Raw genomic sequence first — 27,604 nt, 5'->3', positions numbered from 1 at the left:
ATGATATTCATTTATTAACATGAAACAAGATTTTTTCACAAAGATACGATATCACTCACTAAGCTGGGTAAAAAAATTGCCAACCTCCCTACAACAAAAATGTGCCTTTGTTTTTCCCACTCAAGTTTAAAAGTAACTTCTGTCATGCCAGTTAGTCCCCGCCCTCCTCTCTTGTGTGTGTACTGTGTTGTAGTAGTAGTTGACTAAAAAGTTCGCCTCGGATGAGAGAAATAGTCAAGCCTTGCGCCTCGAACTGATCACGTTTCAAGATTTTAAGTCCCAGGCTTCACGTTTAAGAGGTATGGTTGTTTCTGAAAAGATTGGAGTTGCTCCTAAACGAAATGGAATAAAGTCCATTTTGTTAGCTCCGCTAGTGTTCGCCGTCTTCCCGCTGTTTTGCGCTAGCTTAGCGAGCTAGCAGTCGTTAGCCTAGCGCGCAGGCCGCCCGCCTTACTGTTTCAAAAGGTAAAGTCTCCTGTGTTTGTACGAACGCCCAGCAAGCTGTGTTAGCATCATGAAGGTATAGAAGAAGGTAAATTGCTTCACGACTTTTCCAAACGGAAGTTAGCCATGTCGCTAGCGCTGTTAGCCTAGCACCCCTGCTCCAAAACACAGTGCGTAATACACGTCGCCGAATGATAAAGGATCGTTCGAACCCCTCGCCGCCTTCTATCAACCGTTAGCGTAAACCGATCGTATCATTAAAAAAAATCTCATCTCGATTTAATATCTCCGTGGACTTAATGGTGTAGCCGTAAAACGCGTGTGCTGCCCAGACGGCTCCTCTCGGAAGTCTTTCAACGAAGTAAACCTTTGCCAGGATTTCCGGCTCCTTTCCATTGCCCTATGCTGTTTTGTTTCCGTTTATTCTATTTCCGTTTCTCAAACTTTTCCCCATTCAGAGTCTAAGTGCTACTTAACGCTCCTATTATTGAAAAGTACAAAACCCCATGCGTTTCGAGAAATCGTACGCGTTTCTTGTGCTTTCGGTGGACCCGAGGTTGTGTAACGAGGACCGCCTCGCTCCCACGCGAAGACCGACAGCGCCGCTTTGCAAATGTGTTGCTAACTTTGTTCACTCTCGGCGTCAACGAGTAACTTGCTCGGCCTGACGTTTAGTTCGTGTCTTATTCATCTCCACCCTCGCAACGCGTACGTGTACATTTCGGAGGGCACTTTTTTGTTTGTTTTGTATACGATGGCCTAGCGTTTGGCCTTAAGACGCCAAAGCCTCGCCCTCGAGTGTGCTAACGTTAGCCGTTAGCAGTTGACTGTCCCAGGCGGCACAGTACTATAGAAGTAGTGGAGGCTGACACGGCCACCTCGGATTTCACACATTTCACCCAATCATAACCTTTCCAACACACTATGAATACATAAACCACTTTCATCTACTTTAAGAGCAAAGACCTTCATAAAAAATACCGTCTTTATGATCAAAGACGATTTAAGAGGTTGACCAATATCATTCAACAGATAGCTGAGACAGCCATGTTTGGAAGTCACAGTTTTAATATAGTTAATAATGGTTTAACATTTTAGGACATAATAGTAACTCAATGCAGATGTAATCTTGTCAAAAAGATTTCAAAAATTTGTTTCGGAACAATGATAAACAATGTTAAAATATTTTTTACCACATATTTGTTGATAGAGCAGACTAATGGAGCAAATGTTGGTAGCTCATAGAAATACACTTATTGCGTAATGGTGAAGACAAAAAAAAATGCATCGGCTATGAAGACAAACTTCATAGCTACCATGTGGGTTGTACAGTTAATGTGTTGCCCTTCAAACTCTGCTTATACATGTGCATAAATGATCCTTACTACTCATTAAATCCATTACACTGTATACAATCACAATATTAAAAAGACATGCAATTGTTTTGACACTTGCACAAAATCATAAATCAAAATTAACGCCATTATTTTGCAATTTGTATTTTTTTAAATTATTGTTTTTATGTATTTGCTAAATGGAAGATTCCTGCCACATCGTGGCACTTTGAGATTTCATATCCTGCTGTTTGACATGAGGCCCCCTTCATTGGCATTAATGGGGAGAAAGCAGTTTGAGTGACACTGCAAGACCTTTTGTATAATAATCAAAACATTCAACTCTTTAAATACCTAGGTGTGTTTTTTTTTTGTTTTGTTTTTTTCATGGAAAATGCATGCTGGGCAATAGGGGGAATATGTCACGGGTAATAAAGGATACATTTGTATGGACTGACAACAAGGTTGAATTTCTGCTTTGCAGCACAAAATATCTGACACAGTGGTTTACAATTATTGTAGTTGTTGGTTAGTACTCAAGACGCCAGATCTGTGACAATGGCTTCATCGTCCCAGATAACCTATTTGTGTTGTCCATACAAACATGTAAGGGCAGCAATTTTAAATTTCTTCACTCTGGGACCTGTTTTTTTTTTCTTAAAAATGGGTCCTTGTCGACAAAATGTAGAAACAACAAATAACCTTTGCGGATGTACTCAAACTGGCTTTCGTGTGGCCAGAATTAAGATGTACCCATACAAATTTCCTATAACTATTAGAATTGCTGCCAGCAACAAGCCACACTGATATCAAGTAAAAAAGTCTATCCAACACAAAATATTTTAATAAGTCCCTTTACTCTCCACTTTCCTGCAGTTTGCCACTCTTTTTTGAGCGACAATGTCCAAGGGTGGAGCCGACGAAATGATAGAGATCGAGATTGATGAACGGGACAAACAAGCATGCTTGGAGGAAGGGTGAGCACACTTGAATTTCTTTCCAGTCATTTTCGGCCGTTGTCACTTCACTGTTAAAATTTGACCCCTCTTGTCTTGCTAGGACCATTGAGGAACAGACCATCATGGCGGCGGATCTGATTCAGCAAGACATCGACATCAATGAGCCGGTCGGCAATTTGAAGAAGCTGTTGGAGCCTCGTCTCCAAATGTCACTGGATTCATACGAAATATGCTTGCAGGACATTCAGGTAACGCCACATATTTAACTCCTCATTTTAGATTGGTCGCTCTAATGGCTGCTGTAAAAAAAAAAAAAAAAAAGACCAGAAAGAGATGAAAATACTTTAGTTCTACCACTGCCTCCAAATTGTAAACAACATTGGACGCCTAATACAGTGGGATTTCTTGTGTTGAGTTCTGCTGTATCTACTGTGTTGTCAGTTGTGAAGGGGCTCATCTGTTCTTTTCTTCTTTGTAGTTGCACCCGGATCACAGCCTCTTTGACCAGGGTGTCAAAACAGATGGCACAGTGCAGGTCAGCCTACAGCTCATCACCAAACCAGGTAACGATCGGACCACAACCTTCAAAGTCCCACAGCACCAAAAGCAAAAGCCAAACTCAGCGTTATACTTTTGCGCCATGATCTAGGCGACGAGAAGCTAAACATTTTGGAGATCGTGAAGCCCGTCGAGACAGTGGAAGTGGTGATCGACCCGGACGCGTCGGGTGAGGAGGGAACCCTGGTGGATGAGGGTCAGCTCATCGCCGTGGAGCGATCTGGCCTATCCGACGAGACCTCGGAGCAGGTGACGCGCTGGGCCGCTGCACTGGAAGGCTACCGAAAGGAGCAAGTCCGACTCGGCATACCATATGGTGAGGAATGAGAGCGCTCTGAGGAAGGCAGACTGTACCTCTCCCAAGGCCAAACAATTAACACCTGTTTGTGATCAATTGCATCTTTCCTCGTAATACTGCTTATGTTGTGAGACAGTCAGTGTTGAGGTACTTCATGCAAATATAGTATTGAAGTCAGAATTTTGGTACTGTGACAATCCTACTAACGGTATTCACTCTCTTAATTTTCTTTTTTAGACCCTGTCCTTTGGACAGCCGACCAGGCGATCCACTGGGCTGTGTGGGTGATGAAAGAATTCAACATTGATGAAATGGAAATCGGGAGCATTCACATCCCCGGTCGAAACCTCTGCGCATTTAGCCAAGAAGAGTTCCTCCAGAAAGTGCCCAATGGAGAGATCCTCTGGAGCCATCTGGAACTTTTACGCAAATGTAAGTCATGATTCCGTTCATTTGGCTGGGGACGTATCCTGATGTTCATATTTTGAATTTCAGATGTTTTGGCGAGCCAGGACCAGTCCGGAGGGGACGCCACAGTAACCATTGATCAACGTAAGATGAGACTTTGTCTAAAACCAATAGGAAGATTATTCCACTGCTGGTTTGTTCTGATAAGCGTACAATTCGATCCGTGGCTGTTCAGCTGTGCAGATAATCCCGGCCCAAGTCAGCACACCCACGGCCATTAAAGTGTTGAAGCAGAACCGCGGAACCAGAACGCCCCGCATTTCCGGAGAGGAGCGCAGTTCTCCCGGCAATCGCACAGGTTGGGTCAGCCCCACACAAGCGCAATTACACCCAAATTTAATACTAATCTACTCTCATACTGCTATTATTACTACTCGGATAGAATTTGTCTTTACTTCCCTTAACACTAATGGCAAATCTGAATTGTCATACGAGTGTAGAATGGAGTTAGCCGCCCTATTGTTTTTAAAAAAAAGTAGGATGTGTGAATGAGTGGGTTCAAAGAATCTCTTCATGTTTAGGCTAAACACATCTGAGGTTGTGGTGTGTGTATAATGATGTCAGCCAGGACAGAAAGACAAGTACCATTTAAATCACTACTTCTGAGATGGCATCACTCAAAAAGAATTGCGCCAATTGCTCAAGGAAAAAAAGACAAGTTGAAACCAACACAGAAGACATGACGCAAATGAAAAAATGAACTGCTCCTCTGTGACAGGCAACAACGGTCAAATCCAGCTGTGGCAGTTCCTGTTGGAGCTGCTGACTGACAAAGACGCCAGGGACTGCATTTCCTGGGTGGGCGAGGAGGGCGAGTTCAAACTCAACCAGCCCGAGCTAGTGGCACAAAAGTGGGGCCAGCGGAAGAACAAGCCCACGATGAACTACGAGAAACTCAGCAGAGCTCTCAGGTACGCTTGTACTGCAGTATTGCTTGTGTGCACATTGAGCTGCTCGATTATGGAAAAAAATATAAATCAGGATTATTTTTGTAAAATTGAAATCAAATCAAAAATGATGATTTTGGGGGGTACAAAATTGTTACAAATGTATAGATGGAAACGATATTAAGACAAATCAAGTTTATTTTTTCTTGAAATTAAAAAAGGTGCCATTGTATAAATGCTGAGTATGGTTTCCTTGTATAAAAAAACAGTGCATTGAAGTTTACTTGCCATAGAACTCTAACATCCAATAAAAATTTGAATAGAATGCCCACAAAAAAGCAGGCAGCATATGCGGATTTAACGAAAGAGACAAAACGAAGAACATTGTGGCAAAGCTGCCGTGATATTTGTCGGAAAATATGCAATATGCTGAGTCATCTTCACTCACTGCTTCTTGCAGGTATTACTACGACGGCGACATGATCAGCAAGGTGCAGGGCAAGCGCTTCGTCTACAAGTTTGTGTGCGACCTGCGGACCCTGATTGGTTATAGCGCCGCAGAGCTCAACAGCCTGGTGGCGGAGTGTGAGCAGAAGAAGATGTCGCGGGTGCAAGTGCATGGCATCGGGCAGCCCATCACCACAGTGACGCTCGCCACCACGCTAGACAAAGACAGCTGAAGGACAAGGGAGGCTTGAACCCATGAACTGCCCCAATGAACTTTGCTGACAGCCGAGTGGATGAACACTTTATTTCAGCTTTTTTGGTTTTGTTATAAGTGGTCAGAGGTTACATATGAGACATGGCATCAAGTGAACGCTTTGAATGTGACTGAAATAATGTCTTCCCGGTCTGTAGCGATGATCTATGTGTATATGTATATTTACATTTGGATACGTATAACAGTACACACACCGTATTTTTGGGAGTATTAATCACGTCAGTCCAAAAATGCATCATGAAGCCACACTGGCGCATTTTGGGGGAGGCATTTTACAGAAAAAAAAAAATCGAGACCAAGAGCAGTGAAGGAGGGGCTGTTGGGGCACAAAAACTTTGTGGACAGCTACAGCCTCTAATGGCAACGGGCCTAAGAGCACTACATCGACTTCTGGTGTCACACTGTCGCCATCTCCTGGTCATAATGTGAAATGCAGCCGCTAACAACTTCTTGGAATCCAAAACAAATTGTAATTAATTTTCTAATGCATTTTTTTGTTTCCCTTTTCTTTACACTGCTGTTTGCGTTTACAATATCATGACCAAAAAGTACCTTTTTCAACAAGGATTCCCCACACAAAGGCTTTCTATCCATAAAAAATAATTTGTTGTAAAATTCCCCCTTTTTTTACAGAATAAAAAAACCCTCCAGGTTTGTAAGATCACCTATAGTTTTATTTTAAAAAAAAAAATGTTCATTCCAGGCCTACCAGACATGTTACTGTCTACAAAAGTCATGTAGGTCATACAAAATAACTAAATATGTATTTTTTTACATTAGTTAATAATAAACTGAATATATATATATTCATGAGACACGGGGAAGTAAAAAAAATGTAGGTGATTAATTTTAAACATTTAAATTGGAGGTATATATGGAAAAATGTGAAAAAAATCATTTAATGATGGGTGAGAAATATGTTGAGAAAATTGTAGAACATTTCCTGAAAATGTTCAATATTTTGATATGATGCAATCATCAAATTCTGACTCCATGCCATTCAATATTATTGTCCATCACTGAGAAATGTCTACATGTTTCAGAGGGTCACATATTAAAAGTAAAACAGCCACACAAGGAGGTCAGTATAGTTTAATTCAAGTATAATTCAGAAGGCACAGCAGACTTGTCGAGGACATTTCTTGACTCCGCCTAAACTTGACATTAAAACTTGAGCATTGGCATATGTGGTTTATAGTCAGTCAGGAGCGACACCATCAAACCCTACAAAGAGTGAGACGTTAAACTGGGATAATCAAACTGCCACCAGGCTGTTATTGTTAATTTAAATATTATTAGCCAATCACTCAAAAATCCACCCATACTTTTCCTCACCATTATCGTCCACTTCCGATTCTCTGCCTCAGGGAAGACGAGGGAACGAGACGAGTAGAAAACGTCATCGTCCACCTCCTCCTTCTTGCGAGGAAGACAGTGCAAGAAAGTCCAGTCATCCCGAGCTAGACTCCCTGTCTGCAGATGACACACAGGGTGCACGAGTTGACAAAACAAAAGTTAAACTAAATGCTTTGTTTGAAAGAGGAAATAAAACAGCCATGTTTATCTCACCTGCATGGTAATCTGGTAACCACGGAAATCTTGAAGTCTCTTTCGCTTCTCCTCCTCCTGCCCCATGCTCACCCAGGTGTCAGTCACCAAAACATCGCTGTGGCGAGCCGCCTCTGTCGGCTCGGAAGTCAGCACAAGCTGGGTACTGTGCTGAAATAGAAATAAATGTTTGGAAGGAACCTTAAAAAAAAAAAAAGGAGCTACACCTTTTTCGAGAGTCTCTCGGCCTCTTCAATTATGTTCCGTTCTGGCTCATAACCCTGAAAAAAAAAATAAGAATCAGAATTCAATTTACTATTTAATGCAAACTGCATACCTCACAGTATGTTTTATAGTGGTTAACTTTTTTTTTTTTTTTTTACACTCGTAACTATTGCTTTAAACACTGCCTAAATTTAATAAAAGTTTTATGATAAAAGAACCGATTATTCTGAATTCAACCAGTGTTCCACAACCGCTTGTATTCAGCCTTTTTGGCTTTGCACAAAGCAAACATGCAAAACAATAAATCCAGTACCTTGGGGGTAGCAACCTTCAAGTGCACTCCCAATTTTGGTGCAGCCATCATAAACGAGTGCAGGACATTGTTCCCATCTCCAATCCAGCTCACTGTAAGTCCAGCGAGGGACCCATAATGCTCCTGCAGGTCGACATTGACGTAGAAGCTGATTTAGGTAAAAGTTGATTTTAGATTAGAGGCGGGATTCGAAGGCACCTGCAAGGTCAAGAAGTCGGCCAGAATCTGGATTGGGTGGTAGAGGTCTGACAGTCCATTAATGACAGGAATGGAACACTCCTTATCCAATTCCTCAAGTGTGGAGTGACTGTGCACCCGAGCTAAGATTATGTCACACATTCCTGATAAAACCCTGTGGTCGGAAACAATAGCAAAGGAAGTGAAGAAATAAATAACATCATCACGATGGGAAAAGCAAAGAAGCTGTTAAAGTCATCCATTCAATTGCCATTGCCAACATGACAATTTTGAAGTTTGTTGAAATGCATGAGAAAATGTATGAATCTAATTTGAGTCACATGAGTATTTGGGCATTCGTTTTTCACCAATGCAAGAGAGGTTTGTTGAAATGTATGAGAAAGCTCTAAAGATGCTGTTAAAAATTATTTAGAGAAAAATGAGAAAATGTTCCTCAAAAATGTGTTACAAATTAATCAAAAAGATGTAATCTATGGAAAATCAAAATGAATCAAATGGCAGGAATTTATGTGAGACATATTTACTAAGTGTCAAATTTGTAAGGCTAAAGAATTACAAATGTATTCAAAACAAATGACAATTTTCAGAAAATTGCGTCAGCAATACCTCAGCAAAACTATGAGAAACCCGTGAAAAAATAAATGTGTGAGAAATTCCGGCCATTTTCTGACAAGTATGTGACCAATCGATAAGATAAAAAAAGTGTTTGAAATAAACGAACAATGTGTGGCAAACCTTTTGAATTTTTTTTTGGAATAAATAGTAAAATTACATATCATTTTTTAATCTGATGACAGCATACGAGTGGTACTAACCTCGCAGTGTCAGTGCAACTCTCATTCACACCCAGATGGATGTCTTGGGCTGTGAGGAAACAAGGATGTCCACCCAGCAAAGCGAAGCCTACAATCATAATAAAACATATTCAACCTTGATGTATTTATTTTTTGTTTTAGAAGCTTGCATTGCACTACATCATAGTGAGAGCAGTTTCTAATATGTTTGACCCTCTTTTGTAGCTATCTTAAATCACTGCAAGCACAAAAAACGAGAACAGTGGCAAAGCTTTTCTTTTACAGAATGTGCATGTGTGCTTCCTGTTCAGCAGTACTTTTGTGTCCGGCAATGCTGAGCAGACTATTTAAGCAGCATCAGTGTGTGATTTGTTGTTTTAGTGACACCAATGTGTGAACGGTTGCTCAGTTAGGGGGGAGGGGGCGAGGGGGGAGGGGGCGGGGGGGGGGGGGGGTCATGAATGGGAGGACACCTGTTTCTGTGGACATTCTTGTTCTGGTGCTCCTCTTCTCAAATATCATTGCGATTGACTTCCCTTGCAGAAGTGGGAGATACTATAAATAGAAAGGAGAGAAGACGTGTTCCTTAAATGCACCACCACGTGTGCGACATTGTAACAAAAGCAAGTGCGTACATTCGGACCTGTTTTTCATGCTTGAAGCGGTGTTTTAAATCAGCAGAAACCCACAATAGCTTCTTGATTTCTTCTGAAGTGAATTCTTTTAGTGTCAGACAGCTGCGACCTTTCAAACTCACACTGCAATTCACTACATCACCACCCCTGGGAAAGGTAGGCAAAGTGTATTGGGCTCGAATAATGATCATTTATTTCACACACATACACGCGCACACACACACTCGTATACACGGAGTTCTTACCTAAATCCACGCAAAAGTGTGTTTTTAAAGTTCCTCGAACATCGAGAAAGGAAACTTTTACAGGCAAAGTGTTTAAAATACATTGCAAAACTACCAGATGTGGGAGTGGTGGTGCTGTAGACTGATTCATGGGCAGGGAGAGAACCCCTCTCCTGAAAAGTGGGTGTGGCTTCGTGATTTTTTGTGTGTGGTTGACGACTAAAAAAATCATTACAATTACAATACAAATCAAACATTTACAAGGTTTAAAATACTAAATCTTTGTTTCAATTCGATTTCAGCCTTTTATTTTTAAAAGATTATCCCCAAATTGTCTTTATTTTCCTCCAAAAAAGAGTCACTCTCGATTGGTTACAATGGCTGATCATGGGAAATGTGTACTCTTAATTTCACTTATTTTCTTTTCTTACTTTGCTTTACTCGAATAAATAAATAAATAAATGAATAATTAAATAATAATCATTAGATTATCAATATACTTTTCTGGGTCATTTTTGAAAATTTCAGAAATTAGAAATGCTAAAAAAGGCACTAAATGAGAATATGCCAGTTGCTTTTGATTCAACCTTTGCAGATTGCCATGACTTGTTTTACTGAGAACAGACGTAAAAACAGAAATGAACGTTTTAGCAAGCTCTTCATTAGATACACTTGTACATTTCAATGGCAGTTTTAAAGAATTATTATTATTTTTGTTCCTAAAACGGGTCGAAAACAGGGATTCGTTGTAACGGGGCGCTCCTTTGGCATTTTCCATCCAGAAGGGGGCAGTGTTGCACCAAAAAGAAAAGAAAAGAAAAGCAGGGCTTAATGTTGCCTGTAATGTACTGCCTGCTGTTTTCGAGGGAGGTTCGGTCCATCCATTTGAAGAGATGGAGCTCAGCGTCCCGCTAACACCAACCACTCATCATTATCGTTATCATTATACCTCATGAAGGGAGCACTTTAGAAGGCTGCCAGACAAGGGGAGATAGCTGTTATTTTTGTTCATAGAGCCCACGGTTTCTTATATTACAAGAGAACCTTTAAAGTCGACTGTATTACTCAGTAAATAAAAACGTGGTTTCAGATTTTTGATTTTTTTTTAAACCCGAGCAGTTTGACATTGGAACAGATTACAGTACACACTACACATTCGCGGGTCGTCAATTGTGACGTCACCCGTACGTTCACAGATTTATTTTTTTAGGGGGTGGAGAATCTATCCTCTATGTTTTCGCTGAAAAACTCATCTAGTTTCTATTTTTGTGCTCAGGTTTAAGCCATGTTTAATGTAAAATATTAATTTGGGACTAACTTGTATCAAGGAACTATGTTGAAGTGAGGAGACAAGTTTAGTCAAATAGAAAAACTGCTTTGCCACCATATTATGGCATCTATGGGCAATTGTCAATCTTTTTGGGTGGGTGTCAGAATTTGCCACTGCATTTTTTTTTAAACATTTTGTGTGCTCCACAGCAGGAAGCTTCCAACAGTAACCTCTCACAAGAGAAAGTTTTCCAGGAAATGTGCATATCTCAGCATACAGTACATGCTTTATAGCTTTTTCCACTATGGGTAATACTTCGCTTTAACTGAATTTGGTCTTTTCAGCCTTATGTTGCTGCTCTTTCCTCTGCCAAGATTTAGCTAGGACTGAGCACACACACAAGCCAGACACACCATGTACTGGAAGTCATCTGGAGTCATGCCACCTCCCGTCAGTTTGCATGCTTGCTCAGTGATGAGTCAGGCTGTGAAAGCGTCTTTAGATGTGTCACATTGTGACACTCAGTAACCCCTCATGACCTGGCTGTGGTGTTAAACAACCATATTTTACTCAGTGTTTGGAATTGGAAAGTGTCTGAGTGCACAGTAAGAGCAATATACTGTATATTGCGTGTCTTCGTTTTGGGCATTGTGGGGTATACCCCAGTCACCAGTCTGAGCCAGTCACACGCTCCATACGTACATACAGGTGCAGACAAACCAGAATTCACACTCATATTCAAACTTGTGGACAATTTAAATGTTATGCACAGCCATCTGAGAAGAGCAACCATCTTGTTTTCCGAGTCTTCAGGGAACCCAGCATGCATGTTTTTGGAATGTGGGAGGAAAACGGGTAAAATCCACACAAGACAAGGTTTGTACTCTGAACAGCTGTGAGGCAGAAGTGCTGACCACAATTGCAACATGAGCTATAATATGATTTATCAACGGAACACACAGTGATAATGTTTGAATGTTGCCTGGTGTAACATGCCCCCCTGCCCACATAAACACCAATGAAAAACACATACCCTATATCTGTTTTTTAAAAAAGGTCACTGGTATCAAGTCAAATCTTTGTACCTCAACACTTTTCACTTTTCCGCATAATCCCCAAAACAGCACGTTTGTTCAACCTTTGACATAGCATTTTCCAAGACAGCAAAGCCTTTTATGACACTTAAGATTTGTTAAATAAACAAATAACACACACACACACACCCCTACACACCCCCGCACACGCACACATACACACGCACGCACACCCCCACACACACATGCGGACTGACCAATAGTATAGATTTGTGAAAAAAAATAAAATAAATTCACAAAATTGTGACATAGGTGGTTCAGCCCCAACGTTGGCGTTATAATGCATTTGAAATGAATAAGGATAAAGTAACAGCAAAAAAGCCCTCTTTCAGACGAGGATTTGGATATTATCCCTTGGGATTAAGTTCTGTGTTGGGGGTTCCATTGTATTTGTTTTAGTAACTTTTTTTTCATCCAAAAGTGTCAAAACAGCGATGCATATAACTGAATTCAAACTCATAAATGCTCCAAAATAGCAAAATGAAATAATGAGCGTGAGGTTCACTGAAAAGACAGTTCCAGCAAAAATCAAAATTCCCAGAAAGCCACACAAACCGAGCTCCACCATAATAAAAGACTCACACAATGATGTGACGGCGGGCCAGGATGGAGGAAACTCAATAAAAACCTTTTCAATACGCAAACGCTGTTTTGAAGGCCTCTAAAGTGAGAGATACTGTCAAGTCCTCTGTGGGAGAGGAAGGTGACCGCTGACTCAGGCCGACGGCAACAAATGATCCGCTCGTGGTAAACCAAGGGAAAAAAACCCACCACGCATCTCACCATTAGCTGTGGGGGAAAATAAAACGTATTTCTGTAAAAGACGAAGTCGAAGCACAAAAAACAAAGGAGAAGGTTTTCTGTATTTCTGTAGCGATGTCGTGTGCGACAAAATTATACTCCAGTCCTATAGGTGGCAGTATTTCACGTTATAAAATGAGTGTTGCTTTTTCACCAGCAATGTCATGTTCTGGATCTGATCGGTCACTGCCCCACTCTTCCACAATGCAAGTTGACTGTAACATACGACACCTTTATCCAGTATTTACTTGGTAACTGACCAATAAACGGAAAAAAAAATGCATGGAAGTGGTTTGAAGCCATGTAATTACAGAACATTTGAGCCTGCTCACATTTGCTGACAAGACAAAAATCAACTTAAATGCTTTCCTGTGGTAACTTGCCCTCGTTATTCAAAGTCTGCAGTGAACATGCAGTAAAGCCTGTTCACTTGATAGCATCTTTGCTGTTACACAAATTCTTTTGTTTGTCGCAACTACCATGGAAAATCAAAAAAGGCTTGGTGTCATATGATGTTTCTTTTTTGAGCGCAGTATTAAGGCCACTCTAGAAAAAAAAGAATTATGGTTGTAATCTTATGAGGATTAAAGTTTCATTTTTCATTTCAAGAAAAAGTTTAGAAATATCACATATTTAAAAAAAAAAAAGTAGTGTATTTTTAAGGAAAAAGAAATATTTTTTGAGGCGATCAATACTAAATAATAAAAATATTTCACTTTTTTTCCTTGAAAATTTACACTTTTTAGACAGATTTTACCCTTGGGGATTTTTTTTTTTAAATATACAACTTTCCCTAAAAATATAAAATTGTGGCTTTAAAAACACAAAACAAAATGCTTAAAGGGTTGGATATAAACAGTGGCATAAAGCAGCCTGAATAGTTTATCATACACAAAAATGTCCTTCATTGCTTAGCAGAAGGTGCCTGTTACAGTTTAGTCGTATTTTTGACTGCATAGCATATTACAGAAAATATACTAATCATAAAAGAGATCTCATTTATTCCTCTCTATTCTGTGTTTTAGATTAGAGCTGCAATATTTCCTAGCTGCTAGTCTCATAAGAGCTATATTCAAATGTTTAAAAAGGTTGTGTTGAGGGAGGCAAATGGTGGCCACATCACAACTCCTCCTCCTCCTCTTCTTCCTCCTCCACACACCCCCATTCCAGAATAACTACACATCTTTATGTGTTTTATGAGTTTTTTTTGTTTGTTTTTTTTTTAATTGCAGACAGCCGAGGGCACATTTGCAATCATGCTCTCTAATCAACATCTTGATATGTCACACCTGTGAGGTGGATGGGCTATCTTGGCAAAGGATAGATGCTCCCTAACACACTTTTAAGATTTTTTCTTTTTGGAAATAGACATTTTGTCAAATCATGAAAAATGGATCGGAACACAAACGTGTAGATAGATGGAGTATATTAAAGGGACATTTCATTGACGTTATCATTGGTACTTATATAATAGGTTTGCTTATAAGGATTACAACAGCTCTAAAATAAGCTTGCTTGTGAAAAATATGCCATCTTGGGTCTTGTCCTCTTTTAATATAATGAATAAACTCATTATGTGCAGTGTTGAACATATTTATGTATGTATTGCATAATATATTCAGAATAGCTCTCTTAGTTACATGTTTGAAAAAGCCACATGTGAACGCTCATCGCATAGATTAAATACTTTGTCACATCATTAAAAAAAAAAAGAAAACTGTAGCATATGCCCCTCCGAACACTTGATAAAAGGTGAAACGGCCCCCGATAGGAAAAAGGTTGGTCTGGTTGACTTTAAGAGGTGATGAAGAGTCCATGTTATTTTAAGGCACTCTCTCGGGGTGAGCCACACTGTGTTCCCTTGTTTGTGGAACGAAGAGGCGGGCCTTTTTTTTTTTCTTTGGGAAAAGGAGGAATGCGCTGGAAGTTTTCCTGCAGGAGATATTCACAAGTTGAGGAGCGTCTTTCCTATCCTGTCCCCCCTCGTCTGCCTTCTCAGCATGGGCATGTGGTCTCTGCTGCTGCTGTGTGTCCACATCTGCTTTTGCTCTGCATATGAAGGTAAGACCTGACTAGTCCTTTCTTTTTATTCCCCCCCCCCCCCAAAATGATTGCCCTATTTTTTTTTTTTTTGTACTCCAAAGACAACCCTGCTGCTGCTGCAGCTGTCTCGTCTCTAAGGACGGGATGGCTTGTGCTTATAGGCCGGATTCTCTCAAGTCAAAGGCTGTTAGATCTTATGTCCTGGATTTTGTGGGTCAAGCCACTTTTTTTTTTTTAGTTGCATGTACGTGGAGGGGGTTGTGGAACGGGGGGAGTGCAGTGTGTGTGCGGGGGGGAGTTGACAACTCGGCGATTTTCCCTTTTCGACTGCCAGTGAGGCCAGCGTTAATGGCCACTTAATGCATGTCTACACACACACACACACAGCACACGGTATCTAATGAGTCCAGCCGGACTTTTGGAGCCAAGCCGTGTGCAGCCAGACTGGCTTCAAAGTTACGCTTGCTGGATGGTAATCACACATGCTGAAACATGAACACAAGCGACTGCATTACACATTCACCCTGAAAATGTCAAGAAGACTTGGCGCTGGTCTGCTCTGTGAGTGCGGTTGTGCAGTTTATTTTACAGGGGTGTGCTTGTGTTTGCTCAGGTGGTTCTTGTACATCTGCTGCGTGTATATTGAATGCAGCATTTAAAGCTCCCATACCGTACCAAATTTTCACAAATTTGTCTTTCTATTATATCCTATTGGAAGCCTGTTGTTTTGCGTTGTTGAAAGTTATTATGGATGGTGGGGATGAAACGGTTAATTGAATGATTCAAATAATTTGATTAAAGAAAAATTGAACCAAAATTTCGGCTTCGAAGCTTCACAAGGATAATTTCTTTCACATGGATTAATACTAATAAAGAATGTACTCAGGTTAAAAAACGAGTTCCGTTGCTACGCTGGCAATGTAACCTGAATTTCTGCTTTAGTTCCCGCTAAATCTTGAATTAAATATCCGATGTTCGAACAGTATGCACGCTGGCTAACATCCATCCATCCAGTATCGAAGCCTCTTCTCCTCACGAGGGTCGCAGGGGGTGCGGGAGCCTATCCCAGCTGTCTCCGGGCAGTAGGCAGGGTACACCCAGAACTGGTTGCCAGCCAATCACAGGGCACAAAAACACAAACAACCATCCGCACTCACAATCAACCTGTCATGCATGTTTTGGGAATGTGGGAGAAAACCAGAGTTCCCCGGAGGAAACCCACACAGGAACAGGGAGAACATGCAAAGTCCACACAGGAAGGCCGGAGCCAGAATCCAACCCGGCACCTCTGCTCTGCGCTGTGAGGCCATCGTGCTAACCAGTCGGCTAGCGGGCCGTCCATTTTGCAAACAGTTAGCCAGTTAAAGGAACACATGATTGATGTTAACAAAGGGTCAAAAAATTCACCGCCTTAAAAGACTCTGTTGTGATATATATATATATTTTTTTTGTGATGAGATTTACGACAAATTGGCACGCCCCCTTTTGGATCTTGGCTCGTTATGTTTTTCCATCTCAGCTGTCGACATCATAGCAGGGAGGCAAGGTTATATTGCTTGCTTAGTCAGTTCTGTTTTCTAAAACGGCGACCAATCACCACCAAAATTCCAATCCACATTATTACTCTTGTCCACTTCAACCTGTCAAAGTATAAAAGTGTCCACAAAATGTAAAAAAAAAAATACTGTGCCGATTTTTCTAAAAATGCAGCGGTTAGGCTAAATCATATTATTAATTAAATAATCATCTTACTGTTAGTAGAGTAACCTCAGAAGGAATTGATAGCTAAAAAAAAATTCTCCTCTGTCATATGCCATAAGTGCATGTTAACATTTCAAAGACGAGCATTCGCTTAAAGGCAGTTTGTGTTGCGAGCCCACCGAGAGGAGCTAATTGGAAATCAGTCTCGGTAATTGAACGTTTTTGTGATTCCCCGAGGTTTGTCGGGAAGATGAGCTTTTATGCCGCCTCCGCTGAAAACACTTTTGACTTCCCCTTCCATCTTTCTGGGAAAAAGAAGCAGTCTGAAGTTAAATAGAACTCAAATATGAAAAGGATGGCAAAGGCAACGAGACCTGACTTGAACACGGTGACACTCTCGTTAGCTGTGAGATGTGTCATACGTCTCGTTGGACATATTTTCACGTGCCAGTCAGGATAAAACATTCGTGTGGTCCTGCTATCCTGACATCCTCTCAGTCATTGCTCGCTTACTAACATTCGCACTTCATCATCTCGTGTTGAGAATCACTTTATTTACTTTTGTATAATCCCACTGCTTGTCTTGAGCTCTTGTTTCCATGTCAGAGTTGCGGATCAAGCTTCACTGATGTCACATGAATTTCACAGTCAAGTTAGGCACTTTGGCTCTGGGTGACATTTTCCACTCATTAAGATGGCGGACTTCCACGACACAAAGTAATGTTGTAAAATACACAACATGGAATTCTATTACTTTTATGTTTAAGTTTTGCAGTAAATGTCGAAAGGCAGTGGTAAAAAAAAAGGATTCATACAAAGACTTGGCTGCCTTTTAAAGAATTGTTCTTTCACTGCCAAACTGCTTGTTGTGAAGTTCGCTGCCACCATCTAGCTCTTGTAACTCCAATTTTTTTCTTACAGCTCAGGAAAATCCTGAAAAAAATCAGTGATCATAAATCAATGTAGAATTATAATCACTTCTGGCTTGTGCGTAAGCCCAAAAATGTTGTCTGATTTTATGAGCCTCCACTTTGTGTGGCCTTCACACACTGCACGCTTGCGCAATAAAAATCGCTGCAGAGTGATGAGTTCAGCCTGCGGTTAAGCAGTTTTGTTGAACTTGGCGCATGTCCTCCGGTACGTTGACGATGAAGATAAATCGAGATTCACGCTGTTGTGAGTCTTCTCGTATGGCCTTCGATCAGACGAGTGAATCCAAAGCTGTTCTTTTGCAGGATTAAAATTGTCATACACACAATTAGGGATTTGGAAGCAGCCAATGTTCTGGTTCGCACAAACAAACTGCAGTCAGTTTGTTGAGACGTTGCGGCAGAAATAAAGTAACAGAATAACCGCTGTGGCCTCAAACAAACTTTGTAGACACTTTTGGTACTGAAGAACAAAATAAAGCAGAGATGGCGAACCAACCTCCCTTATAAAAGATGCAGTGAGGAAAGCTGTAATTGGTAACAAAAGGGAAGAATGATGAATGGTGTCGGAAGGCCAGTCTGTGGAGGCAGACCGCAAGTTGACTAATGGCTTGAGTAATGCCAGAAATGGGAGCAAACAACATAATGTTTTTTTAAATTTGATTTCGCACCTTGAAAACTCGACTAACTTGGAATTCCATCCGATCATTTTTCTGTATTGCTCCTCCTGAATAGCATCGTGCTGGAGCCTATCGCAGCTAACATTTGTGTGAGTGGCGGTTGCTGAAAAGTCTTGAATGAACCTGACGTATGCTTTGGGAATGCGGGTGAAGCTGGGGTAAGAGTGGGAAGAACATACACAGGAAAGCCCGAGCTGACGTTTGAACCCAACACGTTGGATCCATAAATAGTGTAACAATAACTGATAACAATTTTATCAATGAATTAGTGAATAAAATTGTCAGTGGATTACGCCCAACTGACAAACAGTAAGTGACCATCTCCCATTGTTTGCAACTGTTTCCAAATTAAGAAGATAATAATAGAATCTAAAAATATACAAAATTATTTTCCAAATATTTGTCTCACTGATAATTTATTAATTAATAACCGGATTTAGGTTAAATTAGCCATTCTTGAACGAAACAAAGAAAATCATTGTGGTAAACAAGCATTCATTAGTAGTGTGAATGAGTACAGGAAGAGGGTCCCGTTAGGCAGGTAGACCTCACTCAAGGATCCAGGTCCCCTCATAGCAATTTATTTAAAAAAAAAAATAAAACAAAATAAATCAAAAATAAATATATAAAAAATAAATTTAAAAAAGTCTCATTTCAAGTAACATTTTGCTGTGAGACCGTAAAAGAAAAATTTCGGGTAAATTTTTGTTACATTAAAATGACCAGAAATAAGGGTTCCCTCTTGGGCAGTAGAGGCTGGTAAGGAAAACGTGTACGCGTGTGTGTGTGTGTGTGTGCGTGCGCGCCTATCTTGGTTAGATAAGTGTCAGGGGGAAAAAAAGCCATAATGAGAAATGACACTCGATGGCCAACGTCACGGACCAGAAGAGTGACATGAGAAGGCTGGAAGAGGACGGATCACAATTCCTATACTCGTAATCAGAACACAAAAACTCCACCATGCTGAGGCCAAAGTGGAGCAAGTTTCACTCTTCTCTGTCTTTATACTTCCTCTTTGCCCACTATTCACTTTGCTTCATTTACATTGCATGCTTCAAGGTGACACAATTCCGATTTTTTTTTTGTTTGTTGTTGTTCTGAAGTGGCATAATTCGGATATGCATCACGGCAGCGTAAAGAGCAGTGGCGGAGCTAGACTTTTGTCCTTAGGGGCGGACCATGGAGTGGCCAAGGCTTGCTCAGGGTGGTCCGCAAAGCAAAAATTTGGTAATGTGTTCTCAAAAACCAACATCTAGTTTTATATTGTATCATATTTGCATGTGAACGGGGTGGCAATGCCCATGCGCCCCCCCCTTTAGATGTGCTGGTGGAAAAGACAAAGAAAACAAAATCAAATATTTGCGAGTGCGACTTCAGCATACATGCCTAGAGGTTATCTGTCCATATAGCAGCAATTTTCAGCTTTCATTTTATTAGTGATGGTCCTGACAACATGACGCAGTCCCTTAAGAGATACTTTCAAAATTGCAGAGACAGAAAATAATGTGAAAACGCCCCGGAGAAATCAAACTATGCAAGTTGGGCCGCCTTAGCGAATGTCAACGTAAAATTGCCGTCAGTAGCTTCACATTTCGCGATGGTGAGTAAGCATTCATATGTAAGGCCCTGTTTCATGTTTTCAGTCATATCCGATATGTGCCACTTGATTGAAAAAAAAATGAAGAAAACAAAGTTTTTTTTTTTGTTTTTTTTTAACTTCACTACATGTGAAAAGCATTTACATTACAATGTTGAGCTGTCTTGGGGAGCATCCCCGTGTCACCACACTTTTAAAACCCCGCTGCCGCACTCACTTCTGTTTTACATCAACTGACTGCTGTTTAAACTGTTTGAAAAGCATTCGATGCCTGTGGTAAGTATGCTGAAATGGGAGCAGTTTGGGAACCAAGTTTCCAAATGCACTTTATGCACTCTGAGTAGTGTTTTTTTTTTTAATGATAAAATAACTGATGTGTAACATTTGGTCATGATACATACCAGAAAAAAAGCTGTGAAACTTCTGTGGTCGAATTCAATCTTACACTGTGGACGACTGGTTAGCGCGATGGCCTCACAGTGCGGAGGTGCAGAGTTCGATCTCTGGTTAGGACAGATTTCTTGGCACGCTTTTCTGCTAAAGAAACACAGTATTTATGGCAATGATTCTTTGGAGACTCGTTTAGTTAAAGTTACAGAGTTGTCGTGTCATGTATGGCGACGGTTTGAATTTTTCAATTTGAAGACATTTTTTTTTAGCTAATTTCAAATTGTACTTTTAAATTCCAATGTGGATAGAAACACAAAGAACCATATTGCCACAGCAAATAATTTTCACAATCAGATTTTTATTAAAACTAATAAGTTTGTTCGGATTCTTCTTCCTGGTCACATCATATTTGTTGCAAGGGCAGAATTCCGGCCAAGGGTTCTGCCGCCAATCCTATCAGAAAAAGGACTGGGAGAATTGGGAGTGAAAGTCTGATAAGCACACACTTTCGAGATGAATCCAAAAACAGCACCTATTTTTTGCATACGCAGAAAATTACTGTTGATGTAAAAATCATCATGACTTCTCATCGAGCAAATCGAAGTGCAAAGTGAAACAAAACGGATCGTTTGAGGTTCACTCTTTCTGCATGACTTCAACCCAAAAGATCCACAGACACACATGCCACACGCTCACACTCTTGTGAGTGTGTTTCAGATGGAAAAGCAATTTTTTAAACTTGATCCCGAAGCTGTTTTTGTAGCACACATACAAAAAAAAAAAAGCCCGGGAGAATGTATTAAAAACATTGCCTAACATCTTAGACGCTGTGTTCTGATGCTTATTAGTTGCTTTCTTTTTCTTCTTCTTCTTCTTTTTTTTTTCTCTTTACTTGCCTCCCCAGGGTCGGGACAGCACGCCTACGGAGATGATGAGGACTGGTATTCTCATGCATTCAAAGGTGACGTCATTCTTTACTTTGTTGCTGTGAACTGTGAGAACAATTGCATCAAAGTGGTCTGTCAGATCGTGAAAGAATGCCAAAAAGAATACCGATTCTCTCCTCTTCCGTGCAATGAATGCTCCTTCTCTTTCTGGGAATTAGTTGTACGTGTTTGTGTTTATCCTGAGCCAACGGAAAATAAACTGCAGATTCAACTCAGATGAGCAAACACTGTGCTAGAATTTATTTACACAAGCGTTGTAGACATGTATCCAACTTGGGAACCGACAATGAGACATGTTGACTTGATTTCTTTCTGTCGTGGATTTGTCGTGGGTTAACATCGCCGTGTCATGATGATGGTTGACATGGTAACTCGGGCTGCTTAAAGGCTGCAAATAGGAAATCTAAAGCAATTGCAGGGAAGCCCAAAGTATTGGATGAGCTCCTAAAGCCTTGAAGACCATTTCTTTTATGCGCACTTAAGATAGTAAGCAGATTATTAGTCTTTTTATTATTATTTATTATTATTATTATTATTATTAGTCTTTTTTTAAATCATGGCTTTGGTTGGCTCCATATTGAATGAATAATCTTGGGATGGGCAATCCATTTTCAAAGGGGGCCATGTCAGAAATTGAAATGGCTAACATGCTAACCTCGGTTGTGTTCCAAGCTAATTCAAGAAATTTCAGTGGCAGGCAGTGATCTAATCCACTTTTTAGTAACACCATCACATCACAAAATAATGTATCAAAATGCAATATAACTATGTATGCCATTCATGAAAACACCTGACAATCACATCCAACTAATATAGTTCTCAATCAATATTTATCAAATAACATGGTTTGCTCAATTCAGTCTGCAGAAGATAGCTGTATTTATATGTGCAGCACGTATTTTCAGTGCATGTGCTGCGATGAAAATGCCCCCCCAAAATTTTGTTTAAAAAAAAGTTCTCCACATTAAAACAAGCTAGCCCCAAATGGTGTTTGTTCAGATATTCTCACTATGTTGAAGTTTTCAGAGCGCTTTGAAAATGATTTTTGAAACATCGTCGGATATCGTTGCCCTCCCCAGTAAGTTACTCTATGGCGCGCATGTTTAGTGGTAAAAAAAGATGACTACCGCAAACAATCACAGGAAAGAAAAATGCACGTCAAGGCGCAGAGTGTCTCAGGAAAATAAAAAGGCAACGAAAACGCAAAACACCCAGCGATATTACTTCCATAGTTTGTGAACAAAAGTCTGTAAGAATTTTTAGGGGGTAAAATTCATCACTTGAGAGGTTCCATTGTCAATAAAAACAGCACCCCCTGCTGGATGTGGTTGGGCATAATCCCATAAAGGTAATCGGAAGACAACTACATCCGTCTTAAAAAAATCATCCGGTAAATGTGACTTATAATTTTGTTGTAAAAAAGGTGTTTTGACAAGGTTAACTGGGTTAAAACTAATACAAATACTTTTTATGGGGGCTTTATCACAGATGATAAACAAGGGTTCAATGCATTATTATTCTGCAAAGCGTCGTACTGTAAAACACCTGACACCAACAGACAGACTAAACATATTTTTTAGGGTCCGCATGGTGTGCGCCCATTAAAGTGAAGCACGGCGATGTGAGCTGTCGCACGCCACGGGGAGACCACTCCAAGAACGCCATGGGAGCTCGCTGTAAAATCCGCTGCAAGCAAGGATACGAGTCCCAGAGCACCGAGGTGGTGTGCATGGCCAGCAAACACTGGTCCTCCAACTATGCGTGTCGAGGTGAGGATGAAGATTTTCTAGTAGGCTACCTGGTTTGCAATGTGGATGTGGGTGCGTTAAAGCATAGTTTGTTGCTCAGAGCTTGAGCAGATTCAATCATTAGAATCAGTTCATCCAAAAGAATTGTCCGAAAGATTCGTTCACTGAATCGTTTGGGCCTTTCACCACAATATGCCCCCTACCCCCGGCCACGACTGGAGTGAGTATAAAAAAAATATATATGTTGCAACAATTGGAATTTGTGCATTTGTATTGTTATTATTTTTATTCAAAAATGTTGCAGGTGTAATGTACGTACTGGCATGAAATGTTTCCTTAACTTTAAGACATAAACACATAAAAACATAATTTTCCTCCATTGTTCTTGTTCGGACTAACTCCTTCAATTCAATTTTGAGAGTGTTGTTTTCTCTCTGTCTTCGGCAGAGATCCGCTGTCCCAAGATGAACATGCCCATTAATGGCGGCTACAAATGTTCAGACGGCTCCTATTACAACTCTCGCTGCGAGTTCTTCTGCTCGCCAGGATTCACTCTGAAGGGCCCCAAGACGGCAACCTGTCAGTACAACAAAGCCTGGAGCGCCGCAGTCCCGACTTGTGTCGGTAAGCTTGTGCCATATAACTGAAAGTGCCAAAAATGTCATACAGCGGTTGAATTGACATTTATTACATGTTATAACACAGGGGGCAATAAGTTCCTCTTAAACTCAGCGAGATAATTGAAGGTTATGCAGATAATGGATGGATGGATGTTTGCTTTTGGTCTAAAGGCAGGCAGGAATGTACAGGACGTGTTTGAACGACAAGGCCTTCATTGATGTCCTTGTTGCCAGGACTGAAAAGACTTGACACATTGTTTATATTTGTGCAGTCACCCACACACTTGCAACCTTCAAGTTTTGCACGTGACGCACGGTTGAGTCTCCATGTGAAGATTTCATAGTCAAGTATTGATATGCATGTTCGTATAATTTTTTTTTTTCATTTTCTCTTTGTTGTTGTTTGCATATGCTTCAGATGAGGACCCCCCAAAGATCAAGTGTCCTCATGTAAAGGATAAGTGGGCAGAACCAGGCAAGCTGACGGCCAGGGTGACCTGGGACACGCCCGAAGGTGTGGACACGGCCGACGGAATTCTGACAGAGTACGTGTTCCCACCTCACCTTGTTCTCCTCTCCTCCTGCTGCTCGGTATTCCCACGGTGGCGCCAGAAGACGGGATCACAGTGGCTCATCGAATCTCTGATTTGATCTTTTGCAGCGTGATCCTGAAAGGGAAAGCTTCCAAATCGGACTTCCCCGAAGGTCTTCACAAGATGTCCTACACCGTGCTGGATCGTGCGGGGAATAAAGGATCCTGTCGCTTCACTGTCAGAGTGCGAGGTTGGCTTTTGAAAAAAGGAATAGAACTCTTTGATATGCTCGTTTGAAGTGGTCAGTCAATAAGTATATGACAAGATGGCGAGCGTGTGAACGAGAGAACACAAATAGAAATAGAAAGTTAGAAAAAAAATTCCAGGTGGAATCTCACATGGTACATTATGACGCAGTAGGAAAGAAAAAGGTTTTGGCAATTATTAAGATATGTATTAAAAATACAGTATGTAATGAAAAAATTGTAGTATCCATAAGCTTCTCCTTTAACGGTTCTATTTGCGGTCTTGGAGAAATTACTCCAATTAATTTTGATTGATTTATCTTATATGAACGTTATTGTGCTCCTTCTTCCACTCTGATGTCATTTCTAACGAATAGTCAAATTAATATGTTCATCAAGATGCATTTTCACAATCGGAGGGGATCCATCTCACCTCACTGTTTCGCCGTGTGCGAGAAGCACCTGGGAATCGTACCCACGGGTCTAGCGAGGATTTGTTTTTCCTTCGGGGGCCCACGGAGCGGCCAAGCATATCTCAGAGGGTCCGCATAACAATTATTTATTTATTAAAAAAAAAAACTAAAAAAAAATAATGGTTCTGGAAAAAAATTCATTGGATGTGGGCAAATGTGTACAAAAAAAAAAAAAAATCCCAGAAAAATCCTGTCAGGCACCTGCCGCTGTGTTATTCTGTGCGTGACCATTATTTGTGACCTACGAGGCCACGTCGTCACCGCGTCAACGGCTTGGTAGCACGAGCCAGCTGTCATGGGTCAGAGGAGTGATGTTTTACTAATACGACATTACCATGTCGTCCATGACCAATGTCGTCCTCTCTAGTGCGGCGCTGCAGCCCCCTGTCCCCTCCGGACAATGGCTACATGAAATGCGACAGCGACGGCGATAACTACGGCGCCACCTGCGAATTTACCTGCACGGGTGGCGCCGAGCTCCAGGGCAGCGCCGCCAGAGTGTGCCAGTACGGACTCACCTGGTCCGGTAGCGACACCAACTGCGCGCGTAAGTAACACCCCAATCTCGGTGAACGACTAAATGACCTCTTTTCAATCAATTGTTCATGGAAACGGATACGCTAGTCAGTGTGTGCGTCTATGAGGTAGGTGAAAGAAATGACACAACTCGAGGGAAACCAGCAGGGGTGTGAAATTTGTTTTCATTGCAAGCCACGTTGTATTTGTAGTTGCACTCAAAGGGTCGCCGCTTATTACTAGGAAAGCATATAATTGACTCATTACATCATCACATAATTGCGCCCTGCATTTTCTCCTGGGCCAACAAATTGATATGGGGAAAAATGTAGAAGGGGTGTCCAAGTTCAGTCCTCAAGAGCCTCTATCCAGCCTGTTCTTAATCCAACACACCTGATTCAAATGATCGACTCGTTAGCAAGGCTTACAAAAGCGTGATAACGATCCGGGTGATTTCAATCAGGTGTGTTGCAGTAGGGAATGGGGATGCATCTAAAACGGGCAGGAAAGGAATTCTGGAGTTGACTTGCCTCGACAGAGACCAGTCTTCGTAAGACACCATCTCTCTCTCTCTCTCTCTCTCTCTCTCTCTCCATCCAGTTACTTGTTTTAAGGGACTTAGTATATAATATTGATTCAAATTGTATTTACGCCTCCTTTTTCTTTCCCACTCTATATTCACTGTGGTCAGTTATTATGTAACATTGCAGCTAGACATATAATTGTTGTATTGATTGCAGGAGCACCCTTGAGAGCTTTGCAGTTGATACTGTTTAGTGATGAAGTGAAATTGGGGCCCAAATGTGCTGCCTTCTTGGCCCACGTGCACACAGAATGACAAATGAAGGCAAAAACATAACCGACGTGATGTATTCAAGCGTTGCTCTTCTATTATTCATGCCGCTCATTTATGTGCCTTTGACTTTGGCGGGCTAATTTCACTTCCTGTGAGCCTGACGAGAGTGGGAACCGAGCCCACTAATTGTGTTCCGTTGAATCTCATTCTATTCACTCCTCGTTGCCTTCCGTCATCTGTGCATTCTTTTGCCCGTCACAGCCATGAACATTAACGTGGGGGTGCGCAGGGCCGCGGCTCTGCTCGACCAGTTCTACGAGAAGCGACGGCTTCTCATTATCTCCTCCCCGACGGCTGCCAATCATAATTACCGCTTCCAGATGACCAATCTGCAGGTGAGTTGAGAAGAGGAGTGGAAGGATAGCTATAAACATTGCAAACTTAACTATATTTTCATCGAAAGGACCGTGTATTACGTGTCAGACTTTTAAACTTATATATATGTTGGGACAACAGCACGCCCAGTGTGGACTGGACCTGCGTCACATAACCGTCATTGAGCTGGTCGGGAATTACCCAGCCCAAATAGGCCGCATTCGACACAGGCTCCTCCCACCTATGTTAGCCTTGCAACTCAGGTACACGCACACACGCACGCATATTTATTTTTCGTGTTGTCAGCAGTCAGCACACATGACATTGCTTCCTATCCTCTCCACGTTGCCTAGGTTACTCCTTCAGATCCCACAAAGGTCCTTCCAGATGGTTCTGGTGGACAAGCAGGGCACGGACAAGCAACGCTACCCATTCCCGATCACGGCGGCTGAGCTGTTCACCACCGTTGACACGTTCCCCTTGCGCAAGGACGAGATGGTGATGCAGCAAGCGGCCGGACAGACCTGTCAATCATAATGGGCCACCCTGGGACTTGCAGCCATTTTTGATCCAGTGGCTTCGCCCTTGTCACAGCCTATGTTGTGTGATGATGCCAAATTTTCCTCACACACTTTTAGGAGGGAGTGCGTGTGTGCGTGTGTGCGTGTGTGCGTGTGTTTGAAACAACTGCTCGCTGTCATGTCAGTCATCTGAAAGGCGGAGATTTTGGTTTTTATGCCGTTCAAGTCACACGTCATGACAATCATATTGATTCCTGTGTCTTGTTTACTGGTACTTTTTTTTTTAATAATTATTTTTCAAAACAAAATGATGTTTTGTACAAAAAAGGTTTTTACTGTATGAAGTGGAAAACGATTCTATATTTATGTGCCACTTCCTTAGTAATAATGTATTCTCACGCTCTTTGGATTACAGTGTGTGTCTCTGTGTTGCGTACACTCTCTGGATAAAATACAGTGGAACTTCCAAAGTCTAACTCAATGTCTTCTTTTCTCCGTCTTCAGAATTATAATAAATTGTATCCGTACGCACTAAAGAGATTTAAATAATCTTTCCAGGATCAAACGGTTAAACTAAACTGATGTTTAAAGTAAAAATTCAAAATTGCTGATATCTAATCATATGTTCTTATTACATGGAATGTGTCATGTGTCATCACAATTTGGCAGACTGTTCCGGCGTTGTGAGAGGGTGTCTTTGAAGATACATAAAGCAGAAT

At 41.2% G+C, this 27,604-nt stretch overlaps 3 protein-coding genes across 4 annotated transcripts; 2 read left to right on the top strand and 1 right to left on the bottom strand.

Annotated features, from left to right (window-relative positions):
* The first annotated feature begins 160 nt into the window (after nt 1-160).
* Nucleotides 161-6,333, top strand: gabpa (GA binding protein transcription factor subunit alpha). The gene is made up of 10 exons (XM_088314868.1): nt 161-299; nt 2,655-2,755; nt 2,838-2,985; nt 3,216-3,300; nt 3,387-3,611; nt 3,831-4,025; nt 4,089-4,145; nt 4,237-4,359; nt 4,780-4,972; nt 5,409-6,333. Exons 2-10 carry the CDS (start codon nt 2,679-2,681, stop codon nt 5,626-5,628), a joined length of 1,323 nt encoding a protein of 440 aa, XP_088170994.1. The 5' UTR covers nt 161-299; nt 2,655-2,678; the 3' UTR covers nt 5,629-6,333.
* A 412-nt stretch (nt 6,334-6,745) lies between these two features.
* On the bottom strand, nt 6,746-9,769 carry otc (ornithine transcarbamylase). The gene is made up of 10 exons (XM_088314869.1): nt 9,628-9,769; nt 9,391-9,529; nt 9,221-9,302; nt 8,769-8,856; nt 7,954-8,107; nt 7,756-7,878; nt 7,445-7,498; nt 7,239-7,388; nt 7,005-7,142; nt 6,746-6,893 (listed from the first exon to the last, which is right to left on the bottom strand). The coding sequence occupies exons 1-10, from the start codon at nt 9,708-9,710 to the stop codon at nt 6,834-6,836; spliced, it is 1,071 nt and encodes a 356-aa protein (XP_088170995.1). The 5' UTR covers nt 9,711-9,769; the 3' UTR covers nt 6,746-6,833.
* A 4,875-nt stretch (nt 9,770-14,644) lies between these two features.
* Nucleotides 14,645-27,361, top strand: srpx (sushi-repeat containing protein X-linked). 2 transcript variants are annotated; one of them, XM_088315168.1, is made up of 10 exons: nt 14,647-14,832; nt 21,016-21,072; nt 22,639-22,827; nt 23,254-23,430; nt 23,845-23,971; nt 24,088-24,209; nt 25,045-25,224; nt 26,251-26,384; nt 26,506-26,627; nt 26,718-27,361. In XM_088315168.1, the coding sequence occupies exons 1-10, from the start codon at nt 14,772-14,774 to the stop codon at nt 26,899-26,901; spliced, it is 1,353 nt and encodes a 450-aa protein (XP_088171294.1). In that variant the 5' UTR covers nt 14,647-14,771; the 3' UTR covers nt 26,902-27,361. The 2 variants fall into 2 exon arrangements, with proteins under 2 accessions (XP_088171295.1, XP_088171294.1); XM_088315169.1 differs by lacking the exon at nt 21,016-21,072 and having other exon boundaries at nt 14,645-14,832.
* Nucleotides 27,362-27,604: the final 243 nt, after the last annotated feature.

This window comes from Idiotropiscis lumnitzeri, chromosome 14 (genome assembly GCF_059441095.1).
Source record: "Idiotropiscis lumnitzeri isolate Australia: NSW breed Sydney's pygmy pipehorse chromosome 14, RoL_Ilum_1.0, whole genome shotgun sequence".
NCBI lineage: Eukaryota > Metazoa > Chordata > Actinopteri > Syngnathiformes > Syngnathidae > Idiotropiscis > Idiotropiscis lumnitzeri.
This window is presented reverse-complemented; position numbering and strand designations above follow the sequence as displayed.

What these genes read in the sequence shown, in the direction of transcription:
- gabpa (XM_088314868.1), top strand. Translation starts at nt 2,679, where the DNA reads ATGTCCAAGGGTGGAGCCGACGAAATGATAGAGATCGAGATTGATGAA. An exon ending in CAAGCATGCTTGGAGGAAGG is followed by an intron (nt 2,756 to 2,837) that starts GTGAGCACACTT and finishes TTGTCTTGCTAG; the next exon opens with GACCATTGAGGAACAGACCA. An exon ending in TCTGGAACTTTTACGCAAAT is followed by an intron (nt 4,026 to 4,088) that starts GTAAGTCATGAT and finishes TTTGAATTTCAG; the next exon opens with ATGTTTTGGCGAGCCAGGAC.
- otc (XM_088314869.1), bottom strand. Translation starts at nt 9,710, where the DNA reads ATGTATTTTAAACACTTTGCCTGTAAAAGTTTCCTTTCTCGATGTTCG. An exon ending in CCGACTTCTTGACCTTGCAG is followed by an intron (nt 7,879 to 7,953) that starts GTGCCTTCGAAT and finishes GTCGACCTGCAG; the next exon opens with GAGCATTATGGGTCCCTCGC. An exon ending in CCGAGAGACTCTCGAAAAAG is followed by an intron (nt 7,389 to 7,444) that starts GTGTAGCTCCTT and finishes TTTCTATTTCAG; the next exon opens with CACAGTACCCAGCTTGTGCT.
- srpx (XM_088315168.1), top strand. Translation starts at nt 14,772, where the DNA reads ATGGGCATGTGGTCTCTGCTGCTGCTGTGTGTCCACATCTGCTTTTGC. An exon ending in CTCCAACTATGCGTGTCGAG is followed by an intron (nt 22,828 to 23,253) that starts GTGAGGATGAAG and finishes TGTCTTCGGCAG; the next exon opens with AGATCCGCTGTCCCAAGATG. An exon ending in TCCAGATGACCAATCTGCAG is followed by an intron (nt 26,385 to 26,505) that starts GTGAGTTGAGAA and finishes TTGGGACAACAG; the next exon opens with CACGCCCAGTGTGGACTGGA.